The sequence below is a fragment of the Cornus florida genome, unplaced genomic scaffold (assembly GCF_030987335.1).
Source record: "Cornus florida cultivar Cherokee Brave unplaced genomic scaffold, ASM3098733v1 CherokeeBrave_3.0.0_Hap2_Chr10, whole genome shotgun sequence".
NCBI classification, from domain to species: domain Eukaryota; kingdom Viridiplantae; phylum Streptophyta; class Magnoliopsida; order Cornales; family Cornaceae; genus Cornus; species Cornus florida.
The window spans coordinates 114392581-114406279 of NW_026775580.1; the positions used below are offsets into that span (position 1 = coordinate 114392581).

The 13699-nt window shown below is 35.1% G+C and overlaps 1 protein-coding gene across 1 annotated transcript; it reads left to right on the plus strand.

The window, feature by feature from the left end:
* The first annotated feature begins 28 nt into the window (after nucleotides 1-28).
* LOC132277355 (protein S-acyltransferase 24) lies at nucleotides 29-8405 on the plus strand. Its single transcript, XM_059779207.1, has 13 exons — nucleotides 29-606; nucleotides 1094-1234; nucleotides 1669-1781; nucleotides 2939-3018; nucleotides 3161-3324; nucleotides 4194-4332; nucleotides 4473-4572; nucleotides 6214-6271; nucleotides 6476-6553; nucleotides 6657-6755; nucleotides 7249-7327; nucleotides 7450-7598; nucleotides 7855-8405. Exons 1-13 carry the CDS (start codon nucleotides 325-327, stop codon nucleotides 8284-8286), a joined length of 1914 nt encoding a protein of 637 aa, XP_059635190.1. The 5' UTR covers nucleotides 29-324; the 3' UTR covers nucleotides 8287-8405.
* Nucleotides 8406-13699: the final 5294 nt, after the last annotated feature.

Here is a 13699-nt window from a genome sequence, read left to right on the forward strand (position 1 = left end):
TGTAAATAAAATTACAGGAAATCTTCAAAATAGCTCTCGGATAATTCATCATAGGCTTCTGGTTTCTATTGTATCTTCGGAGAGCCCAACGCCAACCGAACCCCCAGTCAACGCGGGCTCTCTTTTTCTCTCTCTCTCTATACTTTCTTCCTCTACACCTGCTTTCAAGAAAAACCCTAGAACCTCCCATTTCAATACATACATACAAATATATAATAGAATTATTGTACATAATTCACTGGTATTATATTGTTAATCGTTTTATTTGTATCGATTTGGCGTATTTCAATGCCTTTGAATGTTAATTAAATCAGTATTAATTTAATGGCGTCGGAGATCGAGGTCGTTGACGAGGTCGAATCTAGAGATCGAGAATCGGCGGCGGCTGGTGGAGGCGAAGGAGAGGCGAGCGGGAGTGGAGGAGCGGAGGATGATAGTCTGCGGAACGACGTGTACACGGCGGCGGCGTATGGAGATTTGGAGAAGTTGCAGAGATTGGTGGAGTGCGAGGGTTGCTCCGTGTCCGAGCCCGATGGCCTTGGATACTATGCGTTGCAGTGGGCTGCTCTGAACAATCGCACTGCTGCTGCTCAATATATCATTGAGGTTGAATCAAATCTCTATCCCTCTCTCTCTTTCTATGTATGTGCTTGCGTGTACATGGGTACATCATGTACACATATGTGGGTATTTATATAGACTTTTATTTAGTTACATATATGTGCTTTTGTATTTTTAACTATAGTTATTAGGGTAATTAGACCTCTGAGATTTCAGTTAAAGCCACAAATTTGTGCATTTGATTTGTTCAATTTACTTTTTTAGGATAATCAAGTCCGTTTCTTGCAATACTTTAGTCACAGCCATGACATTTGTCTATCTATTTCTAAAGCTTTATCTTGTGTTGTGGATACGTGCATATAATGAGTTGTGTATACTTCAGATAATAGATGAGAATTTATCTTTCTAATTTTTTTTAGCTGTAAGTTGAAAAGAATTGATTGAATTGGAATATAGTTTTTTCGTTTCTTTTAATTATTATTATTTTTGATATGGAAGTTATTGACAATTATTGGGTAATAACATTTGCCAGCATGGGGGAGATGTCAATGCTGCGGATCATACTGGCCAAACTGCATTACACTGGAGTGCGGTTCGGGGCGCAATACAGGTTGCAGAGCTTTTACTCCAAGAGGGTGCTCGGGTGAATGCCGGGGACATGTATGGATATCAGGTTTGTTTTTTTTTTTTGTACCCATTCTTTGTCTTGAGCCATTGCTTAGTTTTTTAAGAAACAGATTAGAGTACTTTTAATAGGTATTTCAGGTGAAAACATTATGTGAAAAAAGCTAACATGCCTAATATCATTTTTAAAATGGAAATTTGTTCTTACAAATGTTGGACTCAATATTGGGCAATTAATTGGTTTTATAATATACCAACATAGGTTCTCAGAACCAGTTGTACAATTTTGATACGCCATATTGGCTTATAGCTGAATACTCCTATAGGCCAGATACCTTAACTTATCCCTTAATACATAGTTTTTCTTCCATTTTATTTTTTTAAGTCTCTCTCTCCCCACACACAAAACAACCAACCTTCCAGTTTTCTTCTTCGTGAAAGACTTGCCTATTGATTGTAATGTCAAATTTGGCTTAATTGCAGACAACACATGTTGCAGCACAATATGGTCAGACAGCTTTCCTTTATCACATTGTTACAAAATGGAATGCTGATCCTGATGTTCCTGATAATGATGGAAGAAGCCCTTTACATTGGTACTTGGAAATTTGACTATACCTTATTGATCTTTATTGATAATGAAGAAGTATTACTTTGTCTTCAGTCAGTTGTTCAATTTTATGGATGTATATGTAGATTACTTTGTAGCTTTCTTATTAGTTGTATTTGTTGTTCACACTTTTTTGTAAAATTAGACATCGAAAATACCCATGCTAATGAGCGTATAATTCCAATACTTCTCATGAGTCATGTTTACTGTTTTTGTTTGGAAAATTTTAACTTTGTTCCCTGCCATAGGCATTAGAATCATGAGTCGCCATTGATGAAATCTGGTTGTTCCAACTCTATGATTTCTGAAACTCTGTTATTCAGAACTGGGCATTTCATTGGTTAAAATTTGATACTCAAATGATTTGATATTCAAATGAATAATGGAGTGTTGTAGCTAAAGACAAGATTTTATCAAGCTTCGTGTTTTTGTGAGGGTTCTGAATTCTATTTTAAATACCTTGGAATTGATGGAAATTAAGATATTTGCATATGAAGATCTTCATCCATTTGGTTAAACGTCCACAGATCTGTAAGTTCTTGTCTTGAGATCCTGTGTAATGAACATAGAATGGAAGGAACACAGCTAATGCTTTTTGATTTGATAGTTGATTTTCTTTCAAAGCTAAGCTTTGTAAAGATTTAACATGTTCCTTTTGTATTACAAAAAAGATTTTAAACATTCATGTACCACATCATCTTCTTTCGGACAAAATTTTCACATTCTACATGAAACATATTCAATTCTATCCGTTTCTTAACTAGCCTAACATGTCCGAGGTAATACAAATAAATAAATAAACAATAATAAATGATTTAGATGTGCTCCATGTGGATGAAAATATGCCACTGTATTATTTATTGCATGTAATATGGATTCTGTATTTATGGATGGTAAATTTCCTATTGGTGATACCTGCATGTGCAATTCACTGCCACATCTCTTTGTTGTGAACAATATCAGTGATGATTCATTCTTCTTTTTTCCCTCTCAAGTCAATAAAATTTAATATGTGCATATGCTAACATTGCAGATGTAGATATCTCACTGCAATCACTATTAATAAATTTTGAACAAATAAATCTTCTCACACGTCTTATTCAGTAATTGAGCCAATGATGGATTATTTATGGTGAACTGTAGGGCTGCATATAAAGGTTTTGCTGATTGTATACGGCTTCTCCTTTTTTTGGATGCATATAGGGGACGTCAGGACAAAGAGGGTAAATTCTCAGTTTAGTCTTAAAATTATCTTTTGTTCTGAAAATTTTACATTTTTGCAGCTATAAAGAGCAAGGTACAGTTCTGTAGAACCTGACAGGAAGTGTGTCTCTCTCACTTTTTTTTCTCTCTTCATAATTTTAGGTTGTACTCCTCTCCATTGGGCTGCTATTAGGGGGAACTTAGAAGCATGCACAGTCCTGGTGCAGGCTGGGAAGAAGGAGGACCTGATGGTGACTGATAATACTGGCCTTACACCGGCACAGCTTGCTTCTGATAAAAATCACAGACAAGTGGCTTTTTTCCTTGTAGGTATTCGTTAACTAGAGCACTTACAATTATCTAAGTAGTTTGTTACTTTTCTGTGAAATGTGGTACCTTCTTTTCATCAAAATAGAAGGTAAGGGCACCTTCTTATGGGAGTTGAGTTTGTTCAACAGCAAACCTTCTTAAGCAAAGTTTTTCACTTCAACAATACCTAGAGCGTAACATATTCAAACCTCTATGTTGCCCACTAGTTAAAAGAACTAGTTGTTTGGGACTGTTATCTTCTAAGTTCTAATGCCTTTGTATATCCTTCTGCATTTTCGAACTTCTTTTAAGTTCTTGCACTTCTGAAATCTTGTTTGAACTCATTATACAGGTGAATTGTTTCTCATCCATATTATGGTTTTATGCATGTACCAAGTTTAATTTACTGAAATTAATTTTTACATATATTTTAAAGTTCAAGAAACTTTTTTTTATATCTATTTCTTACTGAATTTTGTGAATTGTAATCATTGTTGAAAGTTATAGTCATGTCTCCTGGTTATCAACTTATCTTCAGATACTGTATTTTCTTTTGAAAGGTCAAGAGCTTGAAATAACTATACAGGAATATGTGGAATTTTTTTCGTATTTGCATCTTGGAAATTTCCAAGCCGCTTGTAATAAAGATCAGTGTGTTGTCTTTAGTTACGGTTGCTTAAAGGGCATAGATAAATGGGTCATCCATAATGAACTTTTAAATGCAATCCTATAGGCAGGTCTTTTTATGTTTAACATCCACTGCATTTGTTTGGAAGACATTGGATTACGGTTTCAGATTTTTGTAGAGAATAACATGGACATAGAATTTTATGGAATTGAATCATGCTTTCTTTATTTTATTTTATTGAAAAATCTGAGTCTGCAGGGAAATGCTAGAAGGTTGCTTGACAAACGTTGTGATGGGAATAGCCGTCTTGGTCAACTGTCGAAATTAGGTCTTGCACCTATGCTTTGGTGCATAATCTTTCTGCTACTTGTGACCTATATTCATTCGGTTATCATGGGTATTCTTCCTGATCTTTGTGTGTAATCTTTAATTGGCCTTTTATTTATTATTATTATTATTTTTATATAAGGTATTGTGCTTTCCATCTTCTGCTACTGGTGACCTATCTTTAATAATTTTCTCTTTATTTTGCTGCAGCTTCGAATCTGCCAAAGCTAACTGCTGGTTTTGGCCTTCTTGCATGGTTGGGTGTTTTCCTTGCAACTGCTGGTCTAGTTCTGTTTTATAGGTGTAGCAGGTGCGCTCTATAGACTTTTGTCTATAAGGATTAAAGGAAGGAGTTTTTGAATACTTATTTTTGTAGGTTGGGAACATGAGTTAAAAATGGCGTATATTGTTAATATAATTTCATCTCCCCGTCAATCTTTTAGACTACTTATTTCTCTGTTAGGGGAAGTCTGCCAAAAATATAGAATTTCCTGCCAAATATGTACCTTAATTCTCAATGACATTGTACATGATTTCCTTTTAACCTTCCGAAAAAAAAAAAGATATGGCTCGCTTCATTAGAGAACCAAGTTGACCTTTTTGTTCTGTCACTATAGTTGACCTCTACATCCATTCCATTCCTTTTAGTTCTCAGAGATGGTTCTATTGATAGAACGCTTAGATTTTTGGTACCTTCCTGAGAAGATTTTACTTGAGACTTCTTTAATTTCCCTACTGAGATATGTTAGGGTTCTTTGTTTTCACGTACTCTTGCCATTCAATTTCTGGTCTCTCCATTGTATTCTCTTTGACTATTTTCCAAATGATTTTTCTTCCTGTTCCAAATTTATGAAGTTTTTATTTGTTATCTAACATGTAAATGATGTGTTTGGGCATTATAATAATACGGGGATTTACTAGGCAGAAGTTGTTTTTTCAGTGAAGTTGCCTTCACTTTATTATGTTGCTACACTACTGTCATCTGTTTGCCCTCTTTTCTGAATTGGTCAAATTTTCCTCATAAATTTTATCAAGGCACACTTTTTATGCATTCTTGCCTTGATATTCTAAACTACCATCACTAATGTAGTACTCATCTTCAATCTTGCTGTCAATGATCTTCTGCCTACACAATCAAATTATTTTAGTTGACTACTTGACTCCTTGTTGGTCTCCCAGAAGGGCTTCAATTTGTGACAGTTAATTCCAATGACGTCTTTCAAAGTATTACTTGGGGATGATTATCTGAACTTCAGCTGTGTGGTCCTTGAGTGTGATACTTCAATGTCTAACAGGTTATAAGCAAACAACAGCATTATTATTGTTAAAAGTATTTTTTGAATGTGTTGGGGGATTTGGTTGGTACATGCTTGCTGGTGGTGGTGGCATGGATGATAGAACTGTTGAAATGTTGCTTTGCTTCTGCCTTCCAACTCTTCTAACTGAGTAAAGTGTCCGTGTTGGACACAATTAGGTGTATTGATAAGATATGTGGCCAACAAGTCTGATTGGGCATACACCAAAAGAACACATCAATTATTCAAGTTTATTATAATTGCACATAAAAATTTCTTGGTATTTTTTCAGTTACACTATTCCTTAAAAAAAGTGAAGTGTCCGTTGCATGCTTTATATTACATCTAAAGACCATTTCTAATGTAAAATAAATGAAAATTATCAAAATAGTATAACTTTTTGGTAATATGTACTATGTACGTATACCAACCGACACCTATACCAACCGACATGATGACACCTGACTATGTACCAGGGTCCATGTAGCATAGCGCATAGGTAAAATTCAAGTGAAACTCAGCTTGATATCGATAATAGAAGAATCTGCTTTTACATACAATTTCTGCGAATGTTTATATTTCATAGTCAAATTCATTAGGATATGAGTTCTTGCATTTATTGTTGTCTAAATCTTTGTTGGTCTTTTTGTTTTCAGCAAAGATCCAGGTTACATCAAAATGAATGTGCATGATCCACAAAATATGAAAGATGACGTAAGCCATTTCTTTTTTCTCGTTTAAATCTCTCATATCCTACCTTTATCCATGCTTCGGCTCACATCAATTTCATTATTCGGACTTCTTTTCCTTTTGAAATTTCTGGCTATTTTTTTGCTGTATATTTTATTTTGCAAGCTTAGTGGTTTTATTAAATGGGTTGCTAGTGTGTTTAATGTGATCACTCTTGTCTGTCGCTAGGAACCTTTATTGAGGATTGAGATAAATAATCCTGCTCTGCTAGCTGGAAATTGGTCTCAGCTCTGTGCAACATGCAAGGTGCTGTTTACTTGTGGTTGTTTTTACCTTCACGTGCTATTCACTCAATGATTGTTTGTTTGAGTACTTTCTGATGTGATTTCATTTATTTCTTTTTTGTTAGATTGTCAGGCCTCTTCGTGCAAAGCACTGTTCCACCTGTGATCGTTGTGTTGAACAATTTGACCATCATTGCCCTTGGGTATCTAACTGTGTTGGCAAGGTGATTTGACATTTATGAGTTGCATCTTTATTTTTCCATTTTTACCTGAATCTTCATGTCTTGAGGAAATATATATATATGAAAACCATAATATAGGATATAGGAGGAATATAAGGCCATCTTGACTGATTAAACATCTTTTCATGACTTCCCATTTGGCTTGGATACTTGTGTTCATAATTATATCGATGAATAAGCATTCACTTGCATGTATACATGTGCAAATATACAATAATATATGCTTGTGTGGAGAGTCAATTGAGAATTTTGTCTTCTGATGATTCTGTTAACTTGTTTCTATGTTTAAGGCTTTATGCCATATATATGAAAATAAGTTGATATGGTTTCACTATCATGTATCAAATTTTTACCCCTGTCCTCTTCTCAATATGAATTTTGCTTTGTTTTTGCTTTCATTGAAGATAAATGTTGTTTTCTTTCTTCTTACATTGCTCTTATCAGAATATTAATACTTTGTCAATGTGAATCGCAGAAAAACAAATGGGACTTCTTCTTGTTTCTTATTCTAGAAGTTTTTGCAATGCTGATAACTGGTGCAGTCACCATTACACGTAAGTGTTTTTTTGTTTCAATGGTAATATTTTGAGCCACTTTTAAGTCACTAGTGGATATTCTTTATATATATCTTTTGGGTTTCTTCACCCGCTTGTTTTTTTATTAATTTTCTTTTCAGGAGTTTTGACTGATCCAGTGGCTCCATCTTCTTTTGGAGCATGGATGAGCCATGCTGGTAGTCAGCATCTCGGTGCCATATCATTTCTGGTTGCAGATTTCTTCCTCTTTTCTGGTGTGGCTGTCTTAACTGTTGTACAAGCTTCTCAGGTATGTCTAAAGTCCTGGTTGAAAATATGTTTTGTAAGTTTGCCAATTAATCCTCAGAAGATGCATGTCTGAATCTTTTCTCGTAATGTGTGTGAAACAAAATGACTTTATTAGATCAAATAGGTGCCGATAATTAGCCGAAGCCTAATTGCCGAGTTATATCCGATGGATGAGTCAACTGTGTAGCTTTTTCCCTGAAAGATATTGTAGATGTATTTTACTTGTATTTGTAATGATGGAATTTTTATTGCTCTAGATTTCCCGCAACATTACAACAAATGAAATGGCGAATGCAATGCGGTATAGCTACCTTAGAGGAGCAGGTGGTCGGTTCCGTAATCCATATGATCATGGGTTGAAGAAGAACTGTTCAGATTTTTTGATCAATGGGTACAATGAAGACGTGGAGCATAATGAAGAATCAGCAGCTCAATCTGAGGAGGGGATTGGAATGATGCATATGGCTAGGAATTCAACCCTGCAAAATGGAGTTGGCCATTCTCATCAAACCAATGGAAATAGCCATGTGGTGATCAATGTGAATAACACCACCACAAAAACCCATCAAGGTCATGTTCATTCTTCCCACTGTAGCCATAATAACAACCATGGCAGATCCGATTCTGTTCCTATAGGCTTGGGTCTTGGCTTGGGACGGAATACTAGTCGTTCTGTGGTGGCTTCATGATATAACACTGCTTGTAGTGGTTGGAATTGGTGCCATGTTTTGTATCAGTAACTGTGTGTAAGCATACAGCAGGTTTAGCTTTTATAATTCAATTGATCATTGTTTAGTTGTGTGGTGCATACGCATTGTTTTCCAGATTTGGCTGTGTGTGTTTGTTCCGTGGCATTCATGTGCAGTTGGTTTACAACAGTAATTATTTAGGCTGAAAATAGAAAAGGCGAGGGAAAGGAAACATCTTTTTGGTTATAATGTTCATGATTCATTATTATATACCATATGGTTGAGTGAAATGACCTAAAACTTACACGTAATACTCAATACCGTACGGTTTTTTTTTTTTTCATTATTATTATTATTATTATTATTCTAGTTTGTGTTTTTTTTTCAGTACTGTTCAGTTGGGCTGTTTGATGAATTTTTAAAATTAGCATATTTGATAACATTTATTTTACTGCTTAAAATATTACGCAGTAACTTAAAATAGGTCAAAATTTTAAGTAACGCTTATCGCAAAGGATTCCAATCAAGCAATTCCCATGTTCTACGTTAGCAAAACAATGGCTGATCTGGAGAGAAGGTACTCAAAGGCTGAGCGGGTGATCATATCATTGGTAAATGTAAAGAGAAATTTGTCGGGAAGAATGACAAAGTAGGCCATTGAATTAAGCTCGTTTGATATAACATATGAACCCCGAACAGCCATAAAAGGCCAAGTAGTGGCTCATTTCCTACTCGAATGCAATATAGAAGATGTGGAAGAAGACCTCGGGGATCAATCGTGGAAGCTCTTCATTGATGGGTCTTCTAACCAAATGGGGGCAGGAGTGCGAATCAAACTGCAGACCCCAGAAGGCACAACACTGTGTCAAGCGATCAGACTTGAGTTCAGAGCAACTAATAATGAGGCAGAGTATGAAGCATTATTAGCAGGTCTGAGACTAGCCAAAGAAATGAAGGTCAAGAGTTTAATTGCTTTTAATGATTTGCAGCTAGTCGTTAGGCATGTGACTGGGAAATATGGTACCAAAGATGAAACAATGGAAACCTATTGTTCTGTTGTTATGCAGGAAGCAAAAAATTTTGATCAGATCAAATTCATCCGGCTGCCAAGAGAAGACAATGATAATGCCGAAGTAATAGTGAAGGTTGCTCTTAAATATTATATTAATATTACTTTTGAAATTAAACATATTGACGGACTTTTTATTGCCACTTTGCATTTTTATTCCCATTCGATTGATTTTTACTTTTAGTTTACTCCTATTTCTCAAATGTTTCATTGTACTTTTCATTCTCAAATAATGTAAATATAAATAATATTCAACAATATATATATATATATATATATATATATATATATATATATATATATATATATATATATATACTGCATGGTTCACTCAAGTTTATAATCAACAACATCACACCTTTGTTATGATGCAAATCTACTATATAAATAAAAATCGAATGATTTGTGCGTGAATTCTAATCTCCTTCTCATAAATAATTCATTTTCATAAATTATATGTTGATTTTGAAATTTTTATAATCAGTTTAAATATTACTATCTATTGTTAAATTGATATATTTCTTTGGTGAAATTTATTATTTTATATACTATATGTTTATGTTTTAATATAATATCTTTTGTAATAATATTATCTGTAGAAGATATTCAAGGCAAAAATGTAATATATACAACATTCAGATTTTAGCTTTTGCATTTAACAAACAATCTTAATGAATTCAGAAAATTAAGCACTGGAAATTTCAAGTACTGAATTTTAAGCGCTGAAATTTTAAGTGCTGAATATATTAACTTGTAAACTTGTTTGATATAGTATTAATTTCAAACACTGAATTCATTAAGATTGTTTGTTAAATGTAAAAGCTGAAATCTGAATGTTGTATATATTACATTTTTACCTTGAATATCTTCTACACATAATATTATTACAAAAGATATTATATTAAAACATAAACATATATATATAATAATAAATTTCACCAAAGAAATATATCAATTTAACAATGGATATTAATGTAACGACCCGAACCCAAGGGTTCGAATCGCTAACCGGGTTCTTACCCGAACCCGAAGTCAACTAAGGACACTATTGTCCTTTCCTATGTCAATACATAGTATATGTGTCATCCCAGGGTTTATAAAAATAAAAAAATAAAATAATAATAATAATAATAATAATAATAATAATAATAATGAGATCATCACTACAAAATATGCCAAGATAGTTCACTAACCCCTCAAAACCTGTGGAGGAACATCATCAACCACATCTTTCCCGTGACCTGATAAATGTTAAAATGTTGGGGTGAGCATAATGCTCAGTAGGAAGGGTCTAAGACACCTTTCTTAAGACCCCATGAATCCATACAATGAATAGGATACGAGAGAACGAGATCATATCTTGGGAAAAATAAGCAAAGTAACAATAATAATCAACAAATACATACGCAAGTCGTCTAACCACCAAATATACAATGTATGCCAATGCAATGTCATGCCATGCAATGTCGCTCCCCATTTCCGAAACAATACCATTTCAACTTCCAAACCGTTAGTATAATCCGACCCAAGGCACCTCCAAGGCGTCACGAATAGAGGGTTAACTAACTATCCACGACCACAAGGCATCTCCAAGGCGTCGCATCCAGCCTAGTTAGCTCAACCATACTCCTTTCTAGACCACACTAACACCACGGACCACTAGGCGCCTCATAGGCGTCTGATTTTCACAAACACTTTTCAAAAACTTTTTCTAAAAACAATTTCATTTATTTTTAAAACAACTTTTCCCTTTACTATCCCAATGGCCATGTATGAATTATGCAATTCCTTCAATGCTATGACAATATAAAAATTTCGTACATATCATCCATATCATTTAGGCATGTTTAAAATATGAATTTTCACACAATATTACATTCTCATATTTCTAAATCATGGCATTTTACATATTTCAATTCGCAAATCCAACAACTTAATTACATGAGGCATAAAATAAAATCATTTATTTTCATAACTACAACATCATTTTTCATAGCAATTTTAAATCATAGAGCATAGAATACATCAACACTAAACATGCTTCTTCACCACAAGAATTTAATCATATTCATAAGCTCAATTAACATATAATATGCCTTTATCACCTTAAATACCAACAACCACAACAAACATAATCAACATAATTAAAATTAAGCATGCTTAGAGTCAAATTAAGGGAAAAATTCATAAGAAATCTAAGAAATTGCGGATTAGAGCACCCCTACCTCTTAATTGTAGAAAAGCCCCAAAATCCCCAAAGTGAGCCAAAAATTTGAAATCCCTAGAGTGCACCATAACTGAAATTGCTTACACCCACTTGAAGATCTCACCAAGCTCTTCGATTTGCCGCAAACGGCACCCAAAAATTCCCAATGATGAAGGAGAAATCAAGACTTTAGTGCAAGAAAAGAAAAAAGAAAATAGAAACCAGAGAGGGAGAGAGAAACCGTAGCAGCATATAGAGAGAATGTGGTCTGTAAAATGACATTTGGTCATTTTAATAACTAAAAATGCATGTGGGTCCCACGGCCTAATTATAATAACATTTAACATTATTTGTTATATATATATATATATATATATCATAAATATTACAACCTACCCTCCTTAAAAGATTTCGTGCTCGAAATCTACCCTCCTTAAAAAAGGAGGCCCACGACCACACACATTCCCGAAAACACCTCACAAAACCCCAAAACCATGGACTCACCAACATTATTACCTTTGACACCGGGCGTCACCAGGCATCACATACCACTGCCGCAAAAATACAATGCTCACCACCCTTTGATGGTACTCATTACTCACGACATCATAACACAAACTAGCTGGATTTTATACTCGACTCAAAACAGACATCGGCCCACTCTACACTGCTACGCAAGGTTCCAAAGCCCAAGGAGAACTGTCACAAGACCACCGAACATGACGATATCTTGTCTCAACTCCTCCCTAAAAGGACATACAAAACCCCAGACAAGGAACCCCGTCCATCTCATAACCAAACTCAACTCTAATCTACACATCCCTGTCAGACCAAACACTTACTACCTAACACTTAACTACACTATTATATACCTGTACAATGACTACCTACCATACCAAGTGGCAATCACTAAACTTATCATCCTCAAGATGACTAAATAATGAATCTCTCAATGACTATATAATCATGAGTCACCAGAGCAATAAAACGTACTATCCTATACTTAGAACCCAAATCCTCAAAACAAAATCTTCGATAATTAATGATCAAACCGCAAACCCTTTACCAGACACTTGGTACTACCTAACACACACCGTCACCCAAAACAAACCATCCGAATCCACACTGTCACACCGACACAACCCGTGATACCGTACTTTCACTGTTCCTGACAACCCAAAACAAAAATGGACCTTTGACCCGACATCGTGCTAAAGAGGGAATAATTCAGGAGAAATGGTTGGCCAGGCCATTCTCATCCTTGATTCGGTCTCAACACAGATGTCGTTCCTGTCCTCAGGTTTAAACCTCAAATACATCCCCACACAGTCCACAAAACAAGCAAAAGATCCACTCACTATCCACCTATTGTTCTATATAACCTCAACAACTATACAATCACATATCAACATGCTAAAAGCAACACGACAATCATTCCTCAATCACACAATCATTATAAGCTAAAAGTAACACGACACCAAACGTCAAAATCATCAACCAGCATTAAAGATCCCTAATTTCCTCATAACATCCACACCAGGTAAACAACTCATAATATTACTCGATTCAATTCCTACCCAGTCAAAACACACAATGCGACTATCTCATGCCTGAAACCTCAAAACTAAGGTCAATCATTCCTACAATTCTTCAACGGAATCCCATAATCACGCTTTAGCTGCAAAACATTTAAACAATACCAACACTTGTCCTCAAGACACTACTAAAATCAATCACCTGTAAAAACATCCAAATACATGAGTCACATCACATCACCTAATTATTCTTAAGCTGCGATTCGCGACACATTTCCTAACCATCACCATTAGTACTAAACATCAGAAACACAACCCCTATTCAGCAACCCGTGCCTCACATCTTACCAGTCAAAACCACACTCAAAACAAACACTACAAAAACTGAAGACTTCACCTCCCCCCGTGGGAGTGAGTCAACCCCTTTAATCAGGACCTCAATCAATGAACTTTAACAGCGTAACAAACTGCTCACAAATCCGTCCACCCACAAAAACGCACAACTCCTAGATGGAGTACAAGTTTCATAACAAACGACGTCCTTGCCAGGACAATAACAAATGGAAAGGGTAACAAACCCCGCTCTCACAAGAGACTGACGAC

Coding starts and splice junctions, on each gene's coding strand:
- LOC132277355 (XM_059779207.1), top strand. CDS start 325: ATGGCGTCGGAGATCGAGGTCGTTGACGAGGTCGAATCTAGAGATCGA. Junction 1,235..1,668: donor GGGACATGTATGGATATCAG/GTTTGTTTTTTT, acceptor GCTTAATTGCAG/ACAACACATGTTGCAGCACA. Junction 4,333..4,472: donor TATTCATTCGGTTATCATGG/GTATTCTTCCTG, acceptor ATTTTGCTGCAG/CTTCGAATCTGCCAAAGCTA.